The sequence below is a fragment of the Scomber japonicus genome, chromosome 12 (assembly GCF_027409825.1).
Source record: "Scomber japonicus isolate fScoJap1 chromosome 12, fScoJap1.pri, whole genome shotgun sequence".
Classification (NCBI taxonomy): domain Eukaryota; kingdom Metazoa; phylum Chordata; class Actinopteri; order Scombriformes; family Scombridae; genus Scomber; species Scomber japonicus.
Genome location: NC_070589.1, coordinates 10909916 through 10937794, shown reverse-complemented (window position 1 = coordinate 10937794; position 27879 = coordinate 10909916). Strand labels below are relative to the sequence as shown.

Genomic DNA, 27879 nt, shown 5'->3' with positions numbered 1-27879 from the left:
TGAAAACAATTCAAACCAAAGTCTGGATATTGTCAGGTCTGGATACTGGGCTACACTGGTCTATAGCCCTACTGTGGATTCTGCCATCAAACCAGTGTATTAAAAAAAAAAAAAAAAAAAAAACCCCAACAGATTCTCATTGAAATGTATAAACTGTGAATCTTTGTTTAATAGAATTCTACATTTGTAAAAGCAAATCAAACTAATTATAAGCAGTGCACAGTATAGCCATTTATTATCACTAGCATGTGTTATGTATTGACTTTTTGTTAGTTTTCTCTAGCATCATTATTAGGAATGTAAATCAACAAAACCTGCATTAACCAAAAATAATCCATTCATTTGATAAGAAGGAAAAATCAGTAATAGTGAATATTATACAAAACACTTGCTGATTTAATCATTTACAGTATAGGGCATTATGGATAGTGGAACAGTGCAGTGCAATAATGTTGAAATGTTTCATACCAGCATTAGGGGGCAGTAATATCTAAGAAGAGTCCACTTTTACATACAGTAGGCTACAATGAGCAAAACAAACATATTACTCTCCTGTCTCTAATCATTTCTAATCCTCTGGCTCTCACTCTCACTTCTGGAAAATAAAGAGAATATCTCAAAGTAAATAATAAAGAAAATAATAAACTGTATTGGGGTGTCATAATTTGTTTTTCTTTTCTCAGAGTGAGAAGGATGCTGGGCCGAACAGAACACAGAGGTACGTCTAAAGGGTAGCAGGCTGTAGGTGTGCATCAGAAGAAATTTGTAGGCAATTTGAGAACATTTGGGATTTCCTATTCTTTTCACCTCCTTTTTCCTTGGCTGTCTTAATGTATAAAGTACATACTTAACTTGAACATAAAGCAATAAGCACAGTAACAGTGAATCTTTTATGGAGGTCCTATGGGATTTTTTTGTTATTTTATCACACCTTCCATTCAACGATTCGACCTTTCTCTTTTGGTTCTTGACCTCACCTCGTAACTTTCAAAACACACTCTGTAAATGAATAACAGGTGTAGGACTGCTCATTGATGTGTGTGTGTGCGTGTGTGTACGTATATTCATATGTGCATGGTCCTCCCCCTCCTCCTCTCTCAGGCGTGTGCAGGCTGTTGTCATCAGTGATGTCTGGAACAGAGTCTCATACAGACAGAGAGGAAGACTACAGGTTCCTCCACAGCATGTTGATGGAGAAGAAGCTTCACCTGCTCTTTAAGGTGAAGTTTATGCTGCAGTGATTCGTGCTTACCTACTACTAAGTATTCAAATCCTTTACTTAAATAAGTAATAGTACCATAGTATGAAAATACTACATTACAACTAAAATCCTTTAAAGTGTTAATTAAGTCAAAGTACAGCAGTACTGTCTGCAAAAATGTACTGAAAGATTCAAAGGTTAAAGTACAACACTGCTATATAGTATTATACAGGCAGTGTTATTATGTTATTATTATTATATTATAATTAGTATTATTACTAATTATACTGTATATTTCAATAGGCTGATGGTTGTTATGATGTGTGCAGCTGTTCAAGAAAACATTTTTACTATTTTACTGTGAGATTTATAATAAGTTTATATAAGCTTTATAAGATGATGATACATGATACTACTACTACTACTACTACTACTACTACTACCACTACTACTACTACCACTACTACTACTGCTACTTCCCACTGCCAACAACTGTAAAATAACTGTGGAATTCCTTCAGGAGTGAAGCAGAAGTTTAAAGCTGCAGAAAATGTAAATACTCCATGTAGAAGTACCTCAACATTTCACTGAAGTAGTACAATAGAAGAGTAAATGTACTTAGTTACTTTACACCTTTGTTAAAAACAAAGAAGCAGGTCACATACAGCACTGGTTTGCTACAACAAGTGTTACCTTTTGCTTATTTTCATCATTTTACAGGCTGGGTTCTACTTCACAGATCAGATAAATGGTAAATGGTTACAAACTAAACCTAATTATAAACTTGCTTTAAACCTGCTTCTCCTTGTAGTAATATTATTAGTAACTAAATATTCGAACAAAAAAGTACTAGTATGAAACTTCAACCAAACTTTATTTGTATAGAACCTTTTATACAGGTTGGTGCAATTCAAAGGGCTTTACTGATCACTGACAAGCTGATAATAAGACAGTACAAATATCAACAGTAAAACAATTTTAAGACTGATGCATACAGTAGATAAAACAATTAGCAGTAGCAATAGCAGTAATGGTAGTATTTTGATTAGTAGTAACAGTGGAAATTGCAGTACATGCTTTTTTACTGCAGAGAAAACCTTCAGTGTGACACTTTGACTGACCTGACAGATCCACGAGCGGCTGAAGCGGTTTGAGAAGCGAAGCCCATACCCTGTCCAAGAGCATGCGGCGAGTCTGGCCTCAGATGTAAGTGACTCTCTCCAAACATCTTTTGCAGATAGACACGCTGCCGAGAGGATGACAGTTTGACAGCATAGGGAACAGGGAAGATTTTTCATCGTTCAAATTGTTTCCTCCGTCATACGGAACGACTTTCCTGTCACCCAGAGGCATGAGAGGAACGCACTTTTTTTTTCTTATGTGTGCTGAATAATGAAATGTTATCTCAAAACTCTGTCATTTCTGATATTATCACTGGAAAAGTTGTGTTTTATAGCAGATATCATTTTGTGTCTGTGTGCCAGGAGTTAGGTCAGTGAGGACAGTGCAGAGCAAGAGGCTGCTAAAATCATTTTGTGTGTAGTCTAATGTTTCAGGTTGGAGAAGTACAATTAATTTTGGATTCAAGATGAAGTGACAGAAAGCACCCCCACTGCGACTGTGACCCAAAATGGCATGACCAGTCTCTATTCCCTTAAGATGTGCATCACATTTCATATACCAGTCCTCTTCATTCCTGTTACCAAGCAATCATTCCTTTATTTCTCACTACCTCCTTTGCAACATTTTGATCATCTCCCATCTTCATTTCCCAATTTCCCCCCTCTTGTTCCTGGATGGAGGAACAAAGTTAAACAAAGATGTTCTTTTTCCCCTTTTCTTTAGTGTATGCTTCCATGCCCAAACTACACTCCCCTTCCATTATCACCATTCTTCCTCTCTGTGTATCCTTTCCGTTTTCTCTTTTTTTGCTTTCCTTTATCTTCCTCCTATACCCTACGTATTGTAATCCCTGCCATGTTTCCATTCTGACTATCTACTCCTATCCTCTCCCCCACACTCCTCTTTTCACTCCCTTTGCCTCAGATTCGGTTCGACAGCCACTCTCCTCCTGGCTTAAATCATCAGGACCTACTGAATGGGCCAAACCATGGGTCTGTTTCCCCTCAGAGAGGCTTCTGTTTGCTCACAGTGGAAACTAATGACCTTCATGCATTGTGTCTCTGGAGTGTGCCTCGACATCTTGAAGCAGTAGAAGTCATTACAGTAATATGCTTGACAAGACAGCGACTGCACACAGTCAGTCGCCGCCCCTCCACTTGCTGCTGACGGTCAAGGCTGCTCTGTTTTAGCTGTCACCACAGCTGTCATGTAGCCTTGAACATTCAGGAGCATTTTTTTTCTGCCGGTGACTAAAGACACAAAATCTAAATAGAAACACGGATAAATAGTTAACGTCAAGCAGAGAGAAGCAATGTCTCAATGAGGTGAACAGGGCCATATGAAAGTGTAGGCCATAAGAAATAATGACAGTACTGATGATGTGTCACTGCATAAGACTGGATTGCACTAATTTTTTTTTGTCTCTACTTATTTCTCTGTCTCTCTGGGTTATGCGCAGTGTGGACCAAAACAAACCTCCCTCAAACCATGATATAAATGTATACCTCTAATTATAAAAATATATCCTGCCTTTCCTCTTTTTCTCTGCTTCCAGTTGGCTGAAGACCTGATATACCACGGCTGGAGAGATGAAGTCAAAGAACTGGTTACGCTCTTTTCCAAACCCCACTTTAAGGTGAGGAGTATTTTCTTCCATGGTCATGTGTTCCTCTAACCTCACACATGTGTGTTGACCTAAAACGTCCCCAGCCAATTGTTTCGTCCTATCAAAGCACATACAGTGTTATTAAAGGAATCCTTCAAAATTTTAGGAAAATTCAGTTTGTTGGCGTTCTTGCAGAGACTTAGATGAGAAGATTGATACTGCTCTTATTATTGTCTGTTAAATATGAAGCTGAAGCCAGGAGACAGTTAGCTTAGCATTAAGTTTGAAAATGGGGGAAGCAGCTAGCTAGCTTGCTCTTTCTAAAGGTTAAAAAGTCTGCCTACCAGCATCTAGAGGTCTCATTATCTAATTAGTTATATATGCTTAGTTACATCTTGCTAGCTGTTTCCTTCTATTTTAAGTTGTCATGCTACACTAACTAGCTGTTTTCTGGCTATACAGTAGCCTTCTAGTTAATGAAATATATCATGTTAATTAGTGAGCTTTACAGGTGCTGGACCATTAGAGAGAGCAAGGCTAGATGTCTCCTGGCTACATATTTAACAGACAAATATAAGAGTGATGTTAATATTCTTATTTAACTCTCAGCAAGAAAGTGAATAAGCCAATGTTCTAAAATATTGAACTATTCCTTTAAGTGGACTCGTCTATGCAGCATTACCACGCACACACACACGCACGTAAACAAGCCCAAAACTGTGCACGAGGGCAGTTTTCTATCACTGAAGCAAATCCTGTAATTGACATTCACATGGCCCATTTGTGAGGCAAGTATGTAATCCAGTCGGAAGATGTTGTTTTGCTTCCTTTTACTCCAGTGCCCCAGTCTAAAAGGACCATTAACAATAAAAGAAACCCATTTTTTGAGAGTAAATGTTATAACTGAACATGTAATTACATGTTCAGTTATTTTTCTTGACACTACGAACACTAAAAGTGAAATCTTAGAGCCTAGTTTCCATTCAGTCATGCTTCATCTGAGCTATTCAGATCCTGTTCAATGGACTGAACACAGGAGCTTACACACACACACATCAAAAGGCTTATAGCATTTTGTTTCCTACAATTGCCTCTTATATGGGTCACAGAACCTGACAAATTAATCCAACTGTAAATGTTATTTAAATTGTTTTCACCTCATCATTCTTCCCACTGAGAGGTGCTGACATCTATTAACCACACTGGCACTGAAGCTAATCAACTCCCTAGTTATGTTTATTAGTGTTCACTCATGTAGAGGCCCAGACTACTCACATGCATGTTTCCTTCTTTTAGATCTGCTGACAGACATATTTCAAATACACACACACACACACACACACACACACACACACACACACACACACACACACGTATGGTTTTCCAGTGAGCTGCAGAAATCGTGGCTTTACTTAATGAGGAGCTGAAGCCAGCCGAGAACTAACAGGTTTGTTTTAACAGTCTTAATGACCTGTTTGTTCTTGGCCCAAGAGCAGGAGCTCACACATACTTATGAGAGACACTGGGCTTAATATTCTGTAAATGAATGTTTGTTTTTTAAAACCTGTCTCTGAAACCAGCCAGAGACACATTGCTCACGCGTTGGCAGCTTCTAAGCAGAGCAACTGTTGATGGACGTGGGGATAACAAGTAGACTAACGGACTGATGGATTGGCTGATTGTTAAAATTAAGTTGATGAGCAGATGTTTCCCTGTCTTCCATTCTTTCTTGCTACAGTAAAGTCATTTCTATGGAACTGTATTCTGCACATGCTCACAGAGAGATTACAGTTTATCCAGAATGTTGTTTTTCTACAAACAAACCTGGGGTTTTTCACACTGCCAAAGTTAACAAAAAATGAACTTAAACGAACTGTCTGGGGATTGATAGTGAGTGAGTCATAGATCAATTTGCAGTCTTGCTTTGGAAAAGGAGGGGTTTTTTTGTCTGAGACATGTGATGTTTGAGCAGAGCCAGTGGCCTGCAGGCAGAGGCACTTCTAGTGATGTGGGGGGTTGCTTTTAGGTGGCCTACAGGCTGGCAGTTCATTCCGCACTAAATCAAATTTGGCATGTTGGCATGGGCAAAGGTGCAGGTCTGTAACCAAAAAGAAAGTGCTGTATTTGGCTTCTTTTGCTGTAGTGGGTGCAGGCAGACCAGCCAAACTTGTTGGAATTTTTGCAGAATCTCATTCAGGATCCAGTCACCTTTAATTAGTCAGCAAGAATGTGTTGCATTTTTGTATGAGTACCTACAGCCATTTTCTAACCTCATAATTACAAGTAACCTTCTCTAACCAGCTGGTCTAAACCTGTGTTGGTAAAACTTTGGTGGCTGGCTCAAAACGGACATCAATCTAGAATGGATGCCATGTATTAAATAAAACAGACTTTTGCAATGATTACACTGGCATTTGTGTTGAATTTGACAGCCAAGATGACAATCTTCATTTTATTTGGAGAATACTGCCTCAGCCAGTGCCATTTTTTTTCTTACGACGTGAGTTGAAATAGAGGATAATGGCCCTAGTGCTACAACTATTCACAGTATTCTTAAATTCAAAATGTTATACCTGAATAAAGATTAGAAACTTGACTGTGTTTCTGCTTCTCTTACAGAGTCTTTTGTTTGTCCATGATGCCGTGGCTCAGAGAGACTTTGAGCCTACTCTGCCACCAATACCTGATGGCATACTGGAGGAGGAGGAGGACTCGGTCAAGATTGTCAGTCTCGTCAAAACCAAAGAGCCCCTGGTAGGTAAATATGTCCTCATGTTTCCAAGGTCAGGTTAAAAATTAGATTAATCTCCTATTTGGCTAAAAGGAATGGTTCAACATTTTGGAAAATACATTTTGTTCTTGCCAAGAGTTAGATGAGAAGATCAAAACCACTCTCACATTTTTATGATAAATATGGAGCTTTAGCCAGCAAGTGGTCTAACTTAGCTTAGCTTAGCTTAGTGTAATGACTGCAAACAGGGAGAAACAGCTAGCGTGGCTCAGCCCAGGTGCTGTTAGGTGGATTCTATACCTTTGGACAGAGGCAGGCTAGTTTCCTTGTGTCCATCTTTAATGCTAAGCTAAGCTTACTTCCTGCTCGGTCTAGCTGCATTTTTAGTACACAAAGAGTGATATTAATCTTCTCATCTAACTCCTGGCAAGAAAGGAAGTTCATACATATCATAGCATGTTCTTACTTAAAAACACTGCAAGACTGCATTAAACGCACATTTTAATGTCTTGAATGCTTTCCATTGTCAGCAAATGTTTGTCACATACGATTTCCCAGGTATAGACTTGTTTGCCCTGAAAATAAACATGAAAAATGTATTTTTTACAACCCATCTAAAACTGAGTACAACTGTACTTTAGTAGCCTTCATGTCAGCCTGTTTCTAATTTGGTCTACCCGTAATGCACACAAAACAAACAAGTACAAGTATTTAAGTTAAGACAACCGTGTAACAGGGTAACTGTGCTTAGAAATGTGTAATTTGTCCAGCAATAATATCTGATACGCACAGGCACTTCAGCAATAGACATACCCAAGAGACTCAAAGCTGAATTTTTCTCTGGCGACTGAATTTATGTCATGTTGTCAAATGGTGAGACCGATGAAGCCATGCATGCCAAGGTGTAGCAGAGCGAAAGCCCTTGGAATGATAGGAAACATAAGAAAAGGCTCCTACAGCAGCCTGGATCATCTCTGCCTCTGGACTGCTGTTTGCTTTCTTTAACCAGGAATTTACACAGTCAATTCTTCCATATCTTTGTTGCCATATATCTACTGTGACACACAGCATAGTTGCAGCATTGTTGTGTGTGTGTGTGTGTGTGTGTGTATTTACACATGTGTATATTTATATGCGCTGCAAAGAAATGTCTTTAAAGCAATTTTGAGCTTACTTTGGATTGAGGTCATTTCTTTGCTGTTTCTGATGTAAATCAACTTGTTTCAAGGCTGGTCTTTAATCATAGCTAATTTACTTTGTTCCAAGCCATTGTCACTTGTTTCTGGAAATTTCCTGGATCAAGTGGAACTGGAATGAAAACTGATGAAACTTCAAAGAGCATATACCTCCGCCAAGGCTGCAAAATTCTCTAAATTTGTTATTTTAATAATGAATATAAATCTGAATTTTTTGATCTGCATTTGGATCAGGAACTCAGAGAAATACATATAGTGATGTGCAACTATGGATCTCAAGTGCCAGTATTTTTTCCAGTCACATAGTTCCTGTAGTTCATTAGAAAATATCAGAAATAATAAAAAGTGCCCTCACTTGCAAGGTTAAAAATTCCTTTAAAAGATTCCTGGATCCACATCAAAAGCTAAGCATTTGTTTTTTAGCCTATGGCCTTTCTTTCAACTAAATTTTATTGAAACCTGTTGACAGGTTGTTGATATTTTGATACTCTGCTAACTAAAAGACAAACAAACCCTAACCCAAAAACATAGCCCCTACAGCAGATACAATAATCACAACCAAATGAGTTTTTTTTTTTAAAGAAACCTATGATTTAAGGGCAAATATGAAAATACTTTATATAATGACAGACTTTTTTTTGCAGTGTGTATGCTCATGTGTTAGTGGTAGAGCTTCTAAAGAGAATGTGCTTAGAACCAATAATAGAGAACATACTTTTGTATTGATCCCAAAACTAGATTGGAAGGGGACTGACCTTTTTCTGACATGGTCTCTTTGATCGAACCAGCGTGTTCCAGTTTTCCAGACAACAGGGTTACACCCGAGCGTGAGCTGATTGTAGTCAACTACATAAGATGCTCTTTCCATTGCGATTTGCTCCACATCAATACCATCTGTTGAAAATATTGCAGATTTGGATAACCTTTCCCAGCACTTTGTGTGTTACATGAAGGCAGCCGTCGAAATGGTCTTGTCTCGATACAAATAACCTTCAATGGGATGAAGTGACTCTGAATAAGAAGCTTGTCTGGGCTGTAATAAAATCAACATGTTATTTTCACTCTCCACTGCTTGACCTCATCACCATTGCGGATCTGCTCATCTGTTTGTCCATCACTCATTCACTCTCTAATCACCGTCACTCTCTAATCACCGTCACTCAAGGGGGCAACAATTAAGAGGGATAAATCCACGGGGGCTATTGTGGTGGCAAGGATCATCAGAGGAGGTGCAGCTGACAAGAGTGGTGAGCTAACAAAGTCTCTGCTGTTACAGTTGTGTCAAATCTACATTTTCTTATTCTTTACTGTAGTATAATTATAAATGTACATAATAAACATACGTGATCAAGTAAAGCGCATGTGGTACGTATTTTCATGTGTGTAATACTTTCAAAGGTCTGATCCATGAAGGAGATGAGCTGAAAGAGGTGAATGGTGTGTCGCTAGAGAACAGGAAGCCTAAAGAAATCCTTCCTCTTCTGGTTAGTCTCACCTCTACTGTCACGTTATTTGCTTCAGTGTCTCCTCATTTATTGTTTCTATTTGCCTCTCACCTCTTTTTAAATTATTTTATTTTATTTAGTCAGTAACTGGCAGGAAACAGGGAGAGAAAAAAATGCCTGCAGTATAGGTCCCTTGTCAGATTCAAACCAGGGACACTGCCAATACATGGCATACGTTCTGACCACTCAACCACCAGGGCACTCCAGATGTATATATATATATACATATACTGCAGTGCTCATGTTCATGGTAGAGTCAAAAATGTTACCCAATGCATAGTGTGTAGTTTTTGGAAAACAATAGAGGTCTCATAGAGGCACAAAGAAATAAGCTTAATCAGACTTATGCCACTCTGATAATACTTAACATAAAGGCATAGGTCCCTGGCCAGATTTGAACCAGGCACACTGCAATTATGTGGCATGCGCTCTAACCACTCAACCACCAGGTGCACAGTTTAGTATTTTGTACATGTTAATTAGTTAGCTTTATAAGTGTTGTTAGGTGTATTTTTTAACCTTTGGACAATGTCAGGCTACCTGTTTCCCCCTGTTTGTAGTCTCAGTGCTAAGCTAGGCTAACATCTCCTGGCTATAACTTCATATTTAGCATGCATATGTGAGAATGTTAACACAAAAGCAAACAAATATTACTTCAAAATGTTAAACTATTCCTTTAATGTGACTGTTACTGTGCAGGCTCATTCTCAGGGTGAAATTACGTTCAAAATCATCCCTGCTGCCTCCAAGGAAGAAATGCCATCCAATAAGAAGAAGGTACACGAAATATTAATCACATATTTTCCCGTGCGGTGTGTCTTTTAAGCTAGCATGCAATCTGGCTGTATTGGAAAAGCTGCCCACCTGGTTTCAGTAAAAAGAAATGAAATCAGTGGTATCTTGTGTGTTTGGTTATATTTTGTGTTTTTGCCACAGCGCTGTCACTACAGCAGTGTGGTTGTCAAGAAGTAAATTCAAATCAGACAGTCAAGGATAAAACACTCAATAACCTCATTAGTTTTAAGCTTTTTTAACATCATATGAGCAGTTCATTTATCATTTCACACACATCACAGTAGTATAGAGAGTTTTATTAAACATAAACCATGAGACCTTATTGTTCCACAGTCCTCTGTGTTCATATCACCACCACCACGTATGAATGGAGTTGATGTCCAATCTGGAAACTTTTAGAGAAGGGAGCATTTGCAATGGATTAAGACTAATTATTTTCTGTGATCATGGTCATTCCTCAAAAATGACACCAACATATGTGAAAAAGCAACAGACAAAGATGTTGTGTCCATTTCCAGGATACAGAAGAAGCGTCACTAGGAAAAGAGAAGCATGAATGCTAACATTGGCAGGAAATTGATCTCACAATGTCTGTTTTTCTTTGTCAAAACCAGTTTGTCCTTTTGATGGCAAAAATGCAATAATTTCTTTTCCCAGCTGTTTGTACGGACTCTTTTTGACTATGACCCGAGTGAGGATCCCACTGTCCCTTGCAAGGATGCAGCAGTAGCCTTTAAAAGGGGTGACGTCCTCCAGATTGTCAGCAAAGAAGATGACACCTGGTGGCAGGCCCGTCACCTCGGGGATGGTAAAACCCGGGCAGGGCTTATCCCTTCTCAACAGCTCCATGAGAGGTGATCTTTTTATGCTTTTTAGTCACTCACATGAACAACAAAATCATATAATATATAATTCATTTAACTTCTTACAGGAGAGTTGCACTACAGCGTCCAAAAGCCCTGTTCAAGCCTCGGCGAGTCAAACCGCCAACAGGTGATCAGTCAACATTTCTCCATAAAATCACCACACCTGAAAAGAATAAAAAGCTTTTTAACACTTTCCAATAAACATATTAGAGGTCCTTCATTGTTAAGCATGGAGGTCAGAGGTCATGTCTAAATTTCATGGTTATGTTCAGGGGTTTGGGTGAATCCCTCTCTGTTGTCCTCCTGTTGTACTCACCATTGTCATTTTCTCCACATGCACCGCAGTTGAAGGGGAAGGTACTGTCAGTTTGAATTTACTTTTGAAAACTTACCCTCAGCATAATTGACCAGATATAATACATGTGTATATTATAGGTTTCGGTTTGAGGTTTTTAAAGATTTAAAGAGTTGTACTATCCAAAGATAACAGTCATATAATGCTCACCGCTCCGTTTTTCCAAAATGGAGAGAATTCTGTTAAATGAAGCCATGTTGTAACCGAGCAGGTTTAAGGTATCCAGTGACTGTACTGTGCTTTACTTTTTCACCAGCAACAATTTTTAAGGTAGTTATTAATATTTGTAAATGGCAGATATAATTTCTAATTAAAACTATTAGAATTTCCAAAGAAAAACATGAAGACATTAGGGTTTGAACATATGCTAGTACTTTGAGGCAGACATTTCAGAGTAACACACATGTCAGCTTCTTGTGGTTTTTGTCCATGATTTCCTCACTCTTTCCTCGTCTTTCTTCCTGTTTTTCCAGTCACGGAGGACGTAGACTATGGAGCTATAACAGGGATCCACATTGGTGAGATGTTTGACTTGTCTACTCAAATCGTGTTGATACTGGAAAAGGGACCAGTATGATACAAGACAATACAATTTGGCAAGGACCATTACAAGCAATGAAAATAGATGGAGAAAAAAAGCAAAAAAAATTTAGGGAACCTGGTTATATTTACCAACCAGTTCATATGATGAAGCAGTTTCGTGCTTTAGAGATTTAGGGGAAAGGACGGAAACAGCAAATGTGGTTTTAGCCTTCCCATTTACCCCATTTGTCTTGATCTCATGGATTGGATATGATGTGTGTGTGTGTGTGTGTGTGTGTGTGTGTGTGTGTGTGTGCGTGTGTGTGTGTTTTCATGTGTGCATATGAGCAGTGCAGGATGTTCATATGGGGGTGTGCACTTATGGCTGATTGTAAAAAGGCCCTCACGTCAGTACAAAGGCAAGGTAATTACAGATGTTGCATTATATCAGTTTTAAGAGTCATGTGCATTTAATAATGTGAATTTCATCTTATCTCAGGCCAAGTTGCACCTGAGGACATGGTTCAGACTCTGTGTTTCCTCTTTGTCTGGCATGTAAACCCTTACTGATGCTGCACAACTGATGCTGAATGACTAGATGCAGAATGACTAGATGCAGAATAATCAGAGAAGAGAGACAGTGAAGGAGAAGATTCATAGTGCAGTATTATAGATACACAAGTAAAGGCATGGTGAGGAAGGGAAAAAGCTTGAATTTAAATAGTTTGCTAGTAGTCATTTCGTGAAATGTGTTATTAGCTTTCTTTCCGAGAGTTAGACAAGAAAGTTGATACCACTCTTATAGTCTGGTAAATATGAAGCTACAGCCAGGAAATATTTACCTTAGTTCAGCATAAAGACTGGGATCAGGGAGGAACAGTTAATCTGTCTCTGTCAAGGATAAAAAATCTGCCTGAACAGCACCTCAAAAACAAATTAACACGCAAGTGTTATGCTAAGCTAAGCTAAGCATCTCCTGGTTGTGACTTCATATTTATCAGACAGATATAAGAGTGATATCAATTTGGTCATCTAATTCTATCTATAACTGAATTCTTCGGTACCTCTTAATGTAGTAGTTTGATTGATACCACTCTCATATCTATACAGTAACCAGCTGATACTGCTGCTAGTTATCCTAGCTTAGAATATAAGTACGTTCCAGCACTTCTAAAGCTAATTATCACATTATATCCTGTCTGTTAAATCTACCTAAAAATCAGAGTGTAAAAAAAGTGTAAAAAATGACAGTTTACTTGGTTATGTGTCAGGCTGTTTCTTGACAGATTTCCTTTAGTTTCAGCTGATTGCCTGGATCCTGGCCATGAAATTGTCTGGCACACACCCCCTCCTAAAAAGGCCACATTTTTACATTATGGTTGATGAAGGGATAAAACAAACACGACTGGATAGATAATTATTGAACTTGAGAGTCGCTGGTAGGCAGATATTGTTACCTTCAGACGGAGCCAGGCCAACTGTTTACCAATGCTTCCAGATCTTATGCTATGCTAAGAGGCTGCTGGCTCCATATTTAGCATCCAGACACAAGGGAGATATCAATCTTCTAATTCATGGCAAGAAAGCAGATAAGCCTATTTCCCCAAACTAGCTACCCTAAATATTCTAAGTGAATCTATAGAGGACTACAGTGCTTCATACTGAGTGTTTATGTCCACTATTTTATGCGACAATTGTGGCTCATATCATGTAATCTTGGTATGAAGGGTTCAGGCCGACCTCACAACATGTGTTGCATGTCTTCACTCTTCTCGCAGCTCTTATCTCCTGTCTCTTACTTCATATTTTCCAGTAAAGCAGAAATATCTTGTAGCATTTCCAAAAATGTTCTATGGTTTTACAACTAAGAGCATTTTCAGTAACAGATGAGGATTTTAGTATTACTGAAGAATGAAAATTATTAGATATATTTCCTTGAATGTTATTTCGCTGTAGGGAAATATGATTTCTCTTTTGCTGTATGGCTTTGGTTTTATTCGGTATTGTTCATTTTTTGAGTGAAATTATCAGTAAAAATTTCTTGTAAACAAAAAGTTTGAAATCTCTGCTCACAGTAACATGTCGCCTAGAGTGAAGCCCAGAGAGGAAACGGACAGATATACTTACAAAGTGAAATTACAGCTAACGTCAAAGAAAGCCTGGCATCATCACTTAGCAGCAGTTAACATCATGAAAGAGAGCAAGTATGCCAAGCCAGGCCAAACCACAGTCGCATGGCAGACGCTGGTTGTCAGACACTGGCTGTTAGACAGCCTACAAGCCACGCGTTACAGACTATTTTGGGGTGCTTGATCCGAGAGCTGTCATCCCCTACTGTGATTAGTGTGTTTCAAAGTGTTGAATCAGGATGATGCTTGACACCAGATTTTGGGTGGTTTCTTAAACTGCTACTGCTAGTTTCATATCCACTGTAGCTATCTTTCCTGTCATGGCCCTCATTGTTATCGGATCATGTCTGTAGCTTTTTAACAGTGTAACAGTGTAAATCATTTTAATCATTTTTTATATTAACAATGAATCAAATGACTTGGCTCTCAGTTCTGCTAAGCACTACCTAGCTTTTTAGCGTCTTTTGGCTCAATTTGTTTGTTTTATGGTCCACAGCTTTATAACAACCTCATTTGCAGACATGCAGACAACAATTTTGAGTGAAACACCACTTCACGCTACTTGTCCAGCAGCGAACATAATGCAGACAAACTTAGCAACTAGTTGATAAACATGCTGGAGCATTTAGTTGCTTGAGAGATATTTCACTTAGGAGTTGATGGAGGCCAGTAACAAAGCTGAAAGGGGATTGAATATTGGACTTATGTTTTCCAAGTTGCTAGAACCACAACTCCCAATGAATGCTAATGGTCCATGTTAGCTTGATGTGTAAATAGACATTTACTAACATGTTCACCGTATGAATTCAAGTGTAACTGTCATAACAAGGATATCCTCCTCCTACTAGATTTTCAGTTTTCATCTGACAAGTAGGTTGGTATACTTAGTAATAGAAAGCCACTTGCCGTTCACACACACACACACACACACTGATACACTCACAAAGCCTAATGCCCCGTGTACCTCTGTCCCAGCTGGTTTACGAAGGAGTTTTCGATTGGGCAGAAAGAGTAGTATGGCCAGAGAGGTGGCTCGGTCCAGGAGGTGGAGCTCAGGGTTTCATGGATCACTTTGTCCACCTACCTACATAGAGGTCATCCCGTACTGCAAAGACCCCAAGGAAAGACACCGTCTGGTCATCCTGGTTGGTATGTATGAACTAAACATGTAGCTGCATAAAGAGCATGTCTCTATCCGGTGTGGAAAGTTTTGTTTAAAGCACAATGTCAGTTACTCAATGAGCAACTAGTGTGATATACAGTATGCATTACATGAATGTAACATTTATATATATAAAACCTATACCAGGGTAGTTACTTTAGGGATTTGTACAGTATTGCATGTTGTGGTTAAATGTGTTCTGCTTTATATTATCTCACTGCCTTTTTTTGTCCTGTACAAAAAATCAAAATAACATGATCCCATTCACTAAAAGGACAATATTATTGAAGCTTTTGTTGATCAAAAGAAAAAGTAAGGCATTGATGAAGATTTATGTTCCCACTTATGAGTGCAAGAACGATCCTTTCCCAGACCCACATAAACACTGTCAGAAAACTCCAAGTTAGAATATATTGAGTTCTCCTAAGTTACGTATGGGCCCACCCCAGATTCAATTCCCTGCCAATCCTGCAGGCCTGCTCTATGTATTTTTGAGCTGTATCTCTCCTCAGGGAATTTTACATTGAGCCCTGCTGAAGGTCTTTTTAATGTCATAAAACGATACAACTATAGGTCATCTGTGACTGAGGGGAATAGAAGAAAGCAGAGAAGAGGAGAGATGGACGGTGAGGAAAAGAAAATTGAAAGTCGAAGAGAGGCACAATGCACTGAAGAGGTGCAAAAACAAAACCAGATAGAGACTGCATAAATGATAGATGAATGGAGAGAATGGGATGAGTGGATTGTGAATAAGATCCCTTATAATGTCAGCCAAGTGCTCCATCATCAAACTAGAACAGTTAAGACAGCTTGGATTTAGATTTAGACCTCTTTAATTGAGTTGGAGCTTACCCCGACTCTGGATTACGTTTTACTGTCTGCTGTGAAGGCTCTTCATTGACCGGAGGTCATCATTAAGAATATATAGCTTATTGGCAATGAGAGTTATAGACAGGAAAACCAAAACCTGGATAGCTAAAACAGGACCAGCTGGCTAATGTTCAACCAGGTTGGAAATGTATCTTTTTTTGTTTGCATTGCATATGCACTTTGAATGAGACAATAGACCATTCTGCCCCAGGAAAGTTGGTGAAAATGAGTGCCAGCCACTTTAAGCCCTACAGATCGTGTAACTCTTGAAAGAAAAAAAAAAGGGCAGAAGAAAGTATCCACTGTGCCTGATGATGCACTTCTTCAGCTCTGTGGAGCAGCTGCAAAAGACATTAGCATTGTAAGAGTGGAGAGTCTATAAACTTGATATTTTGTAATGTGTCGAGCTCATGCAACGCTGTGATGGAAAAGGCAGGTATGTCAGGAATCCTACTTTCAGACAGCGCTCCATTAGAGGCTGATGCAATCTGGGGCTGGAGAAACCTGCATTAGAAGAAAATCCCAGATGCTACAGTATGTGTGTGTGTGTGTTTCATCCTGTGCATCCTACACTATAGTGACACTGATACTGTGTGGCTTTGCAGATGTCACATTTAGATGTGATGCTATGTATTTTCCAGAGGGTATAGGAGCATTAAACATTCGATAGAGAGGTACAGACAGAGAAAAAGAGCAAGGTTGGTTGGAGAATAATTTTCAGACTGAAATCAGTATGAAATCAGAGCTCTGTCTGACTTACTCTCTTACTCCCCTATTCCTTTTCTGATGATAAAGACAGATGTGTCACCAGATCACTGAGCTTATTTGATGTTGGACTTGTCGTCAGGAAAACATTAGTACACAGTGATATTGGGAATGAATACCCGCATACAGAACACAGTGTTTTGATCTTTGTCTTGAGGGCCCAGCGGTGTTGGCGTTAATGAACTGAAGAGGAGGCTCCTGATCTCCGACCCTGACCACTATGGCGTCACTGTACCACGTAAGACAGACATCTACACGTTTCATAACTGTCACCTTCACCTCCTGCACATTAAATGGTTTCTCATCTTCATAAAGCTGTCGTCAACCTCCCATGCTGTTCTCTTTCAGACACCACACGTGAGAAGAGAAGGCAAGAGAAAGAAGGGGTGGATTATCATTTTGTATCAATTCTCATGTTTGAAGAGGCAATTCTCAATCACAGGTATAAATGCAAATGGAGCCTTTGGGGTTTCTTTTGCAATAGCCCTACATGTGTTTTATTCATTTATTTACTTTTTAATGAGTGATATCCGACATTTCTACCATTTTATTCTGTCTGTCGGGCTTTCCTGTCTTTGTCTGTCATGTTTATTTCTGTCTCTAGGTTTACAGAATATGGGATATTCAGAGGTCACTACTACGGGACAAGTCTGGACTCTATTTACAAAGTGATGGCAGAGGGCAAAGTGTGCCTTCTGGACGTGCACCCTAGTGTGAGTAATATGCTATTAGGAAAATATAGAGGTTCAAACGATGTTGGATGGCTTTTAAAGCAAAGGAGACAGTGACAATAAGAAAAATCACAATCAGACACCAAAATCACCAATATGTCAAGTCAAGTTTTATGCAGGCTTTAGAATAAATTATGTTTATTGTTAGTATACCGTAAAACATTAAAGCCCCATTTAGTTATTTTCACTTACTTCTTCTCTTTACCTCAAAGAGCTCTGATGGAATGGTGCTCTCAATTGGACAGACAAGTGGACTGCCAGATTTAGAGAAAACTTGGAATCGTTGGAGTGGATGGTTGCATATCATTCATTATTGAAGCACCCACCCACAGCAGCCTTCCTGGAGCATCTCAGGTGTTACCAGCTTGCTAAAAGAGACCCTACAGTAACTGTGATTGTTGTTCCTGATAATCTGAATGACTACACACCTCTTGTGTAGGTGGTGAAGGTTTGATTGGTGAAGGTTTAAGGATGGACTTGACGCCAAGGCATCTAGTCCAGAGAAAAGGGCATGAGTGAGGGAAAACAAGAACAACATAGATATACAAATATGATTGGAACAAAGAGTACATGATTTCTAAGCACATCAAAGCTCAACTAATAAAATAAAGGATTTCTATGCTGTACTGAGTTGGCAAAGGATTACCTGTCTCTCACTAAACAATGCAAACCATCTGTCCATGACTACAGAGATGAGTGGCTCATCACCAATGATCTCTTTTCTTCGCTTTAAGAATGTCCCAATCATTAATTCATCCAGGAGCTGTAAATCTGGATCTCTCTTCAGCACTTCTTGACTGGCTTGTTGTTTCCTTCGTCCCATTTTCTTTTATTTACAAGAACTTCAGGGCATCCAACTGCCATCATCCTCTGATGGTAATTGCCTATCTTGGAAAAGGATGTTTTGCAAAAAGATCTTTGGCACACTTTTAATACTGTTTTTTACTTGTTTAGGTTTTTGGATGTGACATCAACTAGTCTGTCCTGTATTTGACTCTTTACACCCTTTGAGAGGACCATCATTTGCTACCCTCTGCTCAAACAAAGGCATCAGGCATTTGTGCAATCACCACTGCTTGGGGAACCAAAGCTTACAGTATGTAATGTCGAGTCAGAACTTGGTTCAGAAAACAAAAAAGACCTTCAGTGTGGCTTGTTCCAGTAGATCCTTCATGTCACTTAAACTGTAGAGTCCATTCATAAGGTCTGGATCTTCAAACTGTAAAATGAAGCCCTCACGGAGGCCCAGAGTGTCGCACAGTACTATACATAGCTCATCAACTGATGGGGGGACATTCAGTAGGGTGACACACCTTATTTACTCAGGTAAGACAAATTCTTACCTGAGTAATTCGGAGAAGCATCATTGCAGAGGCACCAACAGCTGAAACACAGTGAACAAACAAGAAAACCCTTTATATTAACAGGAAAAAATCTAAAAGAAGTGGTAAGTGAAAAGTTTAAACAGCAGAAGCTAGATGCATGAAATAGTACAATAAAAGAGAGAAAGTGTATGTGATTGCATTTGTCAAGCAGTCACTATCCTGTTTATGTGGTCCAAAGATTCAGGTTATGTTTAAATGTATGACACTACCCTCCCTAATCGAACATTACGTTAATCCTGTAACATGAATGTCCCTGGAATGATGAGCAGCTTTCCTTCAACAAGTTACTCCAGTACTTCAGTCTGTCCAACTGAGAGCACCATTCCTTCAGAATATTTTGCCGTAGTTAAACTTATTCCATGTAGCCTCTCTAATAGCACCCACACAGACACAACTGATACTCACCCAGTATCAGTGTCAGTAGTGCCTGGTTTGAAAGTAGTTGGTATCTCCAAATAATATGCCAATATCAGTTGACACCTTGTGGCTGAGGTGTACAGATGTTGCCAGCATTAAGAACAACTTTTTTAAAGAAAGACTGCTTTGCTTAAAATCATCAGAACTCAATTAGTTGACCTGCTGTCTTGATCAGCACAGGATAACGTTCAAGATAATGATGTTTAGGGGTGTAATTAGGAAGGAATTATTTCTACTAAAGGCAACTGTCTGTGGTCAGAGATTTTGGCTTTTAGGTAGCACAAGGATTCGATTGCGAACGAGGGGCTGGATAACAGCTTCACAATGTCTTTCAATTCAAGGAACGCAGACCAAGTTTTTTCATTCTCTGGAATACTGTGGCCAATCAGCAATGGAAGAAATCTCAGATGTGCCCAGTTCTCATGTCCACTGCCACCAATTGTTCCATTTTTTGACAAGTTTGTCTGTACTGCCTGAGGTCTGTTGAAAAGGAAATGATGCTATTCTATCATTAAGGTCATTCAATGTGAAACACTTTTTAACAATCACATCTGAAAGACGTGCATAGTTCCACAGGTGGAAGTCCTTCCAAAACAGCATGCAATACATCAGGTGGAAACCCTTTTGCAGAATGAAAGTGGGCAAGCCTGCTTAAAAAACAGTATTTTTTCAAACTATCAACACATGAGAGATCAGTTGTCTTAAGCACATTAACAGCTTCGTCAAACTGGTGTTCCCAAAGTAAAAGTCTCACTTCTGACGTCATGCTGCTGAATATCTATACGGACAGCCAAACATTATCTGCAAAATTTCTTTAAAAGTCTTATGGGTAAGACACGATATATACCACTCACTTTTTGTCTCTTTTATGAAGTCCCCAACTGATTACAAAGTGATCACGAATATGCCAAGAGCTCTGCCTTCAGTGAGAAGTTTGTTTCCCTTATTCACCATCTTGAAATGAACTGTTATGACCATCCCATTTATTGGATCTTTGTAATGTTTGAACAATCTCACTTTTTTCCAAAAACATACTTAATAAAAATCTAAAATAAGGACTTAAATGAATAGTTTTGTTCTTGTGCATTTAGCACACACAATTGAAGTTCTTTCTATAAAATGACGATTTTACATTCAGTGCCCAAAGGCGTCTCCGTTGAAAGAAATCTGGCTTCAAAGACTGTACTTCATCAGACAATGATGTTACAATACAGGCGTACGCCTCACAGTTATTTTCCTTCAAAACTTTCGCTACAGTTTTCTTAATATTTTGATAAGAAAATTCTCCAAAGTCAAATAACTCATCAATTATTTCCTGCACTGCTGAATTTGAAAGATGTCATATGGTTCGCATGCAAAGAAATAACGACCCCAACTGATGTTAAATAGCCTCTCCATTTCAAGAGCAGGTCCAGGCTCAGGTACACAATCTTGTGTACAAAAAACTCTTGTCTTAAACTATTTAGGGTGGAAAACTTTAGTGACTTCTTTGAGCAGTGAATGTTGACAGTACATTCGTCTTGAAACAGCAACTTGCTAATTGACATTTAACTTTCCCTGTTCCTCTATGAGTCTTTAGATGAGTAAAATATTAAGGTTAATGTTGCTTAGTGACAACTTTGTCACCGTCTTTTACATGTCCTACTAAATGGTTTTTAAGTTCAGCTTGGATTTAAAATGTATTCAAACAGTCCTCATAAATACGGCCTGAACACCAATGATCTGATGATGTCCATGATGCTCTTTATAATTTTACAAATTTATCTCCAACATTTTAAAATGAATTCTTTCAAAATATGACAACACAAACAGTGTTTCAAAAATGCCAAATAATACTTAGTTCATCTTCCACATTCTGCTGCACATAATTGTATGATGTGATAGTAAAATTGTTTTTTTTCTTACTGTACACAAAGTTACAGATACTTATTATATTATTAAAGAAAATTTCTGTTTGCACAACATGCCAAATTTTCAGGCCTCTACCCACCAATACAAAACCTGTAACCATCTTAGTTAAAATGGTATAAACAACAGAACACTGACTTCCCAAGTGCTGGTGGGTGTTGTATGTGAACAAGAGATTTATTCTTCTCCAGCGGCCGTAAACATAACACATTGCCACACTCATAAATGTGGTATATTCATAGCCTAACAAGATATTTGGAGCTGACAAATAGTATTGTTGACACAATAATAACACAATAGGCAGCGTGGCTACAACTATGGCACTTCCCCACATACCAGAGGAGCCTTTCATAGGCAAGGCAAAGCAAGGCAGTTTTATTTATATAGTGCATTTCATACACAATGGCAACTCAACAGAAAAACATGTAATTTGAGAAACATTAAAACAAACAATTAAACCCCCACCCCCCACACTAATAATAAAAACAAAGTACAGAAAAATAGAAAGAGAGAAATAAAATACTATAATAGATCATTAAATATAAGATTGCAGGGAAGAGATATAAACCAAGCAACTACACCAACTCACACAGCAACTCCCTCAAAGGGGCGTAGTGTACTTCTAGTGACTGTAAATTCCCTAATGGACTCCCTGTCTTCCCAGAAAAGACACAGAGAGCCTGATAGTAGCTGCTCATGTCTGATAAGCCCTCATGTGTCCCCACAACACAGGGGGTCCCTCACATACTGTTCCATCAACTCCACTGTAGCATTTTTTTGCATATGCAAGGTTAAGGTTAGGGTTAGGGTTAGGGTTAGGGTGGGTTCCAGCAGAATGTGAAGGTGGACTCACTCATTAGAGATTAATTGGACCAGTAAGCCAACATTCCTAAATCTTTGTGGCCAGACTACAAGGGTCATGTTTAGACCAAACTTTGTACCATAAATAGCTCCTTCATCTTACATCTAATCTCTTCATTTTGATTCTTTTTCACTACAGAAAATAAAGCATGTCTACACATCTGAATTCAAACCATACGTGGTGTTTGTGAAGCCCCCACGTATCGAGGAGCTACGTCTGACCAGGCGAAGAGCTAAATTCATCTCTCAGGAGGACACAAACCCAGTCAGGATCTTTTCAGTAAGAGGGACTACAACTTAAAAAATTCAAAGCACATGTGTGAAGTCAGGTGCATGTGTGTCTTGTAACATACAGAGCAGTGTGAGGTCAAACACCCTGGCCTCAATACACCCACCCAATCCGACAGCTGTGCACATACACACACACATATCTAACCTCGCGTACTCATGCACACACCTTGCCTTGCTCGTGTTTGACCCTTTGGTTTGCATTTAAGAGACAGAGGGAGTTACAAGGCTGCTTGGTGGGTGGTTTCTTGTCTCATAACTAACGCAGGTAAATACACTTTCTCCTCAGGTTGATGAGCTACGTCTGTGTGTGTATAAGTCATGAATTAAAAGATGAGGGAAAGTAAACTCAAGCTCTAAAAACGAAAGTGCATGTTTGATTGTACATGTGTTTTAGTCTGGACAAAAAGATGCTAGGTCACTTTCATAATGTCCATCTGGCTTCTCATTCAGTGTTTGACCCTGGCTGCCTATGTGGCCCTTATTAAACCCATGAGGTCACACACCTGTGTCACAGCCTGGCTTGAGGTTGCCCACTGCCAAGCACCACAACCCACAGAGAGTTCAGGCATATCTTATAGGGCTGCGCTTTCGACTTGTACTACAGCTGGAATGAAAAGGCTTCTTATACTTTACTCTGGGCATGTAACGATGTTCTGTGCTTTGGTCAGTATAGTTGAACGGTCCTCTGGATCTGTTCCATATCCTGTTAATGTATGTGCAGAACTTTTAGGAGGATGTTTTTGTCACTTTTTGGCCAGGCTGTACAATCATAAATCAAACCATGTGTAGAGGTAAATAAAGTGGCTGACAACTAGATCTATCATCCTATTAATGCATTTGATTTACTTGAGGGTTTTCTTTTCCCAGGATGAGGATTTTGAAGAGATGCTTGACTCGGCTGAAACCATGGAGAGCCACTACGGTCACCTTTTTGACAAGGTGATTGTGAATGGAGATATTGCGATGGCGTTCAGAGAGCTCAAGGAAGACCTCAAGCGTATAGAAGAGGCAGATGTCCAGTGGATTCCTGCAGATTGGGTTTGCTCCTCACCAAAAAAAGTGCGGAGAAGTTGCAGTCATTTGAGCGGCTGGATTTGAACTTTGACCTCTTATTTAGACACTAAGGTGACTAGTGTAGTGAAGTTTCCCCTGGTCAAAGAACATGTTTGTGTTGTGGATGAGGATTACATGAGTGTGTTTATTATAAGGACACAAGTAAAAGAATAAGAAATGGATTAATTGTATGTAAGATGTAAAGTACCATGATCCTTCAATTTTTGTCATATTTTAATTTGATTTCCATTTGTAAACAAATCCTGGGATTACCAAACTTTTCCATAGTGTCCCTTAGTGTGTAGCTAATTAGGCAAACATAGTCCATCCCTCTCTCTTTCCCTCTGTCTGTCTCAGAGCCAGTTTTTCTGTTGGCATTTGGCTAAAACAATGTCGGCTCGCTGGACAAAGGAAAAGAAAAAAAAAGAAACTCTCCAGAGCTTGTGGCTGAGTATAATCCTTCCCTGCCAAATCACAAACATCAGCATGTAATTATTCTGACAGCTGCTGCACTTCAATTAAGTGTAATGTACACCAGAGAAATATTATTAGTAGCAGCCAGGGAGATGTTTTGCCAACAACATGCTGCACAAAATAGGGACACAAGATAACATTTAATTAAATCCTTCGGATGAGGCAATGTGAAAACCTGTCTTATGATTGTAAATTGCATAACTGTGTACATATTGTGTATTTATGCTTAACCCAGTGTGTATGTTTTAACAATTAATGGAGCAGATATGGTAGAATATAGGCTTTGTGTATTTTTAAGCATCATACACCAAAACCTAACTCTATTTTGGATCATTAATGTAGGACTCCTTTTTATTTATTTATATAAAAGCAATATGTTGCTTTTGTATTATTTTAAAATAATTGGCAGCAGCTCATCATTAGTGACACGCCATTAATAAATACTCTCATTTGCGCATCATTGCTGCCTGTCGGCTGTACATTGTACTGTTCTCCTTTACGCAAACTGCCTAATCTGATACTTTTGGATGGCTGCATTCCTCTAAATTTGTGGTGTTTCCTTCCTCTTTTTGGATGCTGAGCTCAATTGGGTGTGAAGGAGTGTTAATGTGTCTATCATGTTGTGTTTGGGAGGAAGAGGGAGCAGTATGATATGGCGAGACGGTAATGGCTTTCTAGGGACTCGGGCCTTCGCAGACGTACGGGGAGAAAGTTACGACCGCACATAAAAGCTTACAGTAAAAGCATGGTGGGGCTTGACATGGTGGATTAGGCTGCAGGGATAAAGAGCATCCATAAAGTCTCAGGTATTTATCTTACTTTGGCAATGTCAAACACAATTCAGTACACTAGGAAAATGGTCGCACAGATGGAGGCGTGGAGATGCACTCACTGGTGTGTCTACATGTCTGGTCACCAAAATGTACAAACCAGACTGTCAGGACAACAGTCACACTTGTGCCAGGACTGAAAGCCTGAGCCCAGCCAAGCATGGCAGTATAATTTCATCACACCACTGAGAATCTGCAGGCACCCTCTGAGATCATAACAATGCCATTAAAGACACCAGAGCGATCCAATGAAAACCCACCGTTTTATGTTCACTACAGCCCCCGCTTCAAACATTACACAGAAGTATGATGTCAATTGGTTTCGGATAATTTGGCTCAATCATGTAACTGTCTTTTTGAAGTATGTAAAAATAAATACGACCGATGTTACACTATATCTTTGTCTTTGCTTAAGATATCAATAACTTTTAAACAACCAGCACAGTAAAGCACACGCTAAAAGTATATGGGAGTAAATTAAACCAACTGAAATCATGAAGGGGAAAGGTTTTCATGCAGAGTACTGTAAATTCGAATATAGTCATCTACTAGCAACAATGTAGTGAGGGTGACACATTAAAATGGGTAACCTTTGAATGAAGAAATGAGACAATCGTCCTATAAATAAGAAACCTAAGCTAACTCCTTAGCAAAAAAAATACAGCTTTGCTCAGTTTGGTACACATTTTGTTGCTAGGGTTAGGGTTATGACCACCTGTGACTGCTTATGGTGCCTAATAGCAGCAAACTTTAGATAGATACTGCTGTGTAAATGACATTTTTGACACAAGTCTCTTATTTTATCACTCTCTAGGCTACTTGTTTGACTGTAAAATTACACGTTAGCTTGTTTCGCTGTATTCCTTACCAGAAAACATGTTTGTGGTTCCTGCTTGTTGTCCCGTTCCACTTTCTCTTAGTCAGGTCATCTAAAGGTGATGATTTTAAAGGAACAAAACAAGCTCTGAATATAAAATAACATTGACATATTATCACGTAATGGAGTTGTTATGGTGAACATGTTAGCAGAGATTAATTTTAGCATTCAGCTGAAGTCATGTGTTTGACCTGATAAATGTATGTCCAATTGCATTTGATCTTTAACTCTGTTTTCATCTTTAAACTTCCTGCTAAATGCTCCATTTTGTTCACCAGCTAGTTGCTAACTTTGTCTGTTTGCCGGCTAGGTATAGGATAAAATCTGTGTCATAGCAGTTAAACCAAATCTACCAAGAATCAAACAAAAGAAAATCTGGATGAAAGTGAATAAAAGTAAATTGAAAGGAAAAACAAAACTATGCAAGAGTACTTTTGATTACAATATTCTCCATTTTTCTTTTACTGATGGGGAATTCTCTCTCATGGTCACAGGTTCCATTTCACTGCTTTATTTTTCAGTTCTGACACAAAACTCTCTTGTGGGCAGGTGTCACAGGGCCTCCAATCAGCCAATTACTTTTGGAGAGCCAGGTCTCCGGTAAGTCATACTTCTTGTTGCACTTCCAGACCATTGACCTGTCCCTCCAAAAGTAATTGACTGATTGGGGTCGCAGTTCTGTAACACCTGAACACATGAGAGATTTGTGTCAGAACTAAACTAGAAAAGTTCAGCAGCAAAACTTAAAATTAAGCACTGAAACAGCAGTGAAAAACAATTTTGTTCAATTATTATGACACAAATTTAAATGTAATCCCTTAGATAGGTAGCATACATTAGGTTTACCCATGCTTCTTTTCATATTGCAGAAATCTGATCCAGTGTTTGATTCAAATTTGATCCATTGTTGATGAAGAAATATAAATTAGTGCAGCTTTAAAGCAACTGACTCAAGACAGTCCTGGTCATTTTCCTGTGATTTCCACTTGTGGCCACTGTTCAGCAAAAGTGTTGGCATTTAATAGCATGAAACACCCACTGATGAATACTAACAATAATTGTTTTTTTCTTTTGGATATTTAATATAAATATATTCTCTTAACACATTTTGCTTGATGTTTGGTCCTCTGCCTGATGCTTGGTGAAAACACACACGTGTGCCAAACTATCCAAACACAAAGAGATATATGTCCTTCCACGGTGGTTTTTACAGGTCTCCTGGCTGTTGAACGTAGGCGTGTTCCCAGCTAATATCAACAGTTGAGCCGGTGAACATATCACAGAGGGACAGAAGTAAATGGTGTGTGATAGCATGTAGCATTCTCCTACCGCTGCTGAGGAATGTGAGCGAGGAATTTACTGCACCTAACGGGGATGCTTCTGGTCCATGTGTTTTTCAGCTTTTAAACCATTGAAACTGAGCCTCCCACTGATACCGCTGAATTATGAACAGGGATGAGAGTTATAAAGTCCTTTAATATGTTCAACGGTTGAACAAGTGCTGCTCAGACTTTGGTCATAACCATCAAAAGTTTCAACTGTAGGCAGGAAGGGCAAAAGCATATTTTATCACACTTGTTTGCTCAGGGATTATCACATTATGGTTTGCATGGCAAAGTCATTACTATATATCCAAACAGTCTTACATAAGAATGTTTAGATGTGAAGAGGAAAAACATACGTGGTTGACAGTCAAAGTTGAACCATTGAGTTGATTACTGGTCCCAGTGCCCACATGTTATCATGTAGTTACCCTAATGGCCACCTTAAGCTTCTGTCAAAACCTGCCCCCCCCCCGTTTCTAAATGTGACAACAAAACAGACACACTGACACATATGTGCTTCTTTTATTAGATTATCACTGCTCACACTGCAGACAGTGTAAAAGATGCACAATTCTGACACCCATGCACATGGCCACACACTTACATACTCAAAAATCTGACCCACAGATGCAACACTGGCTGAAGATTATATAGGCAAAGATAGATTTCATTTTCCAGTGCTTGCAGTGTTGACTCCATTATGGCCCAATTTGTACTGAAATCCACGATCTGCTGCCTAACACGAGGCATAGCTTGGTGGTTTTGCTAGTTATTAGGAACCTTGTAATTACACCCATAAATTTCCAGAATCCCCTGGTAAAACATGTATTATTATTTGCTGACGCGATTTTTGGTAAAACCACAAGCTCCACGAGATTCGTGTGCCTCATGTAGAAAATATG

The 27879-nt window shown here is 39.0% G+C and overlaps 1 protein-coding gene across 1 annotated transcript; it reads left to right on the top strand.

Annotated features, from left to right (window-relative positions):
- The first annotated feature begins 693 nt into the window (after window positions 1-693).
- LOC128369585 (MAGUK p55 subfamily member 7-like) lies at window positions 694-23516 on the top strand. Its single transcript, XM_053330662.1, has 17 exons — window positions 694-718; window positions 1102-1220; window positions 2330-2407; window positions 3879-3959; window positions 6549-6683; window positions 9022-9103; window positions 9255-9340; window positions 10061-10138; window positions 10814-11010; window positions 11088-11165; window positions 11840-11895; window positions 15004-15177; window positions 16983-17063; window positions 17174-17267; window positions 17430-17538; window positions 22267-22407; window positions 23286-23516. Exons 1-17 carry the CDS (start codon window positions 694-696, stop codon window positions 23514-23516), a joined length of 1845 nt encoding a protein of 614 aa, XP_053186637.1.
- Window positions 23517-27879: the final 4363 nt, after the last annotated feature.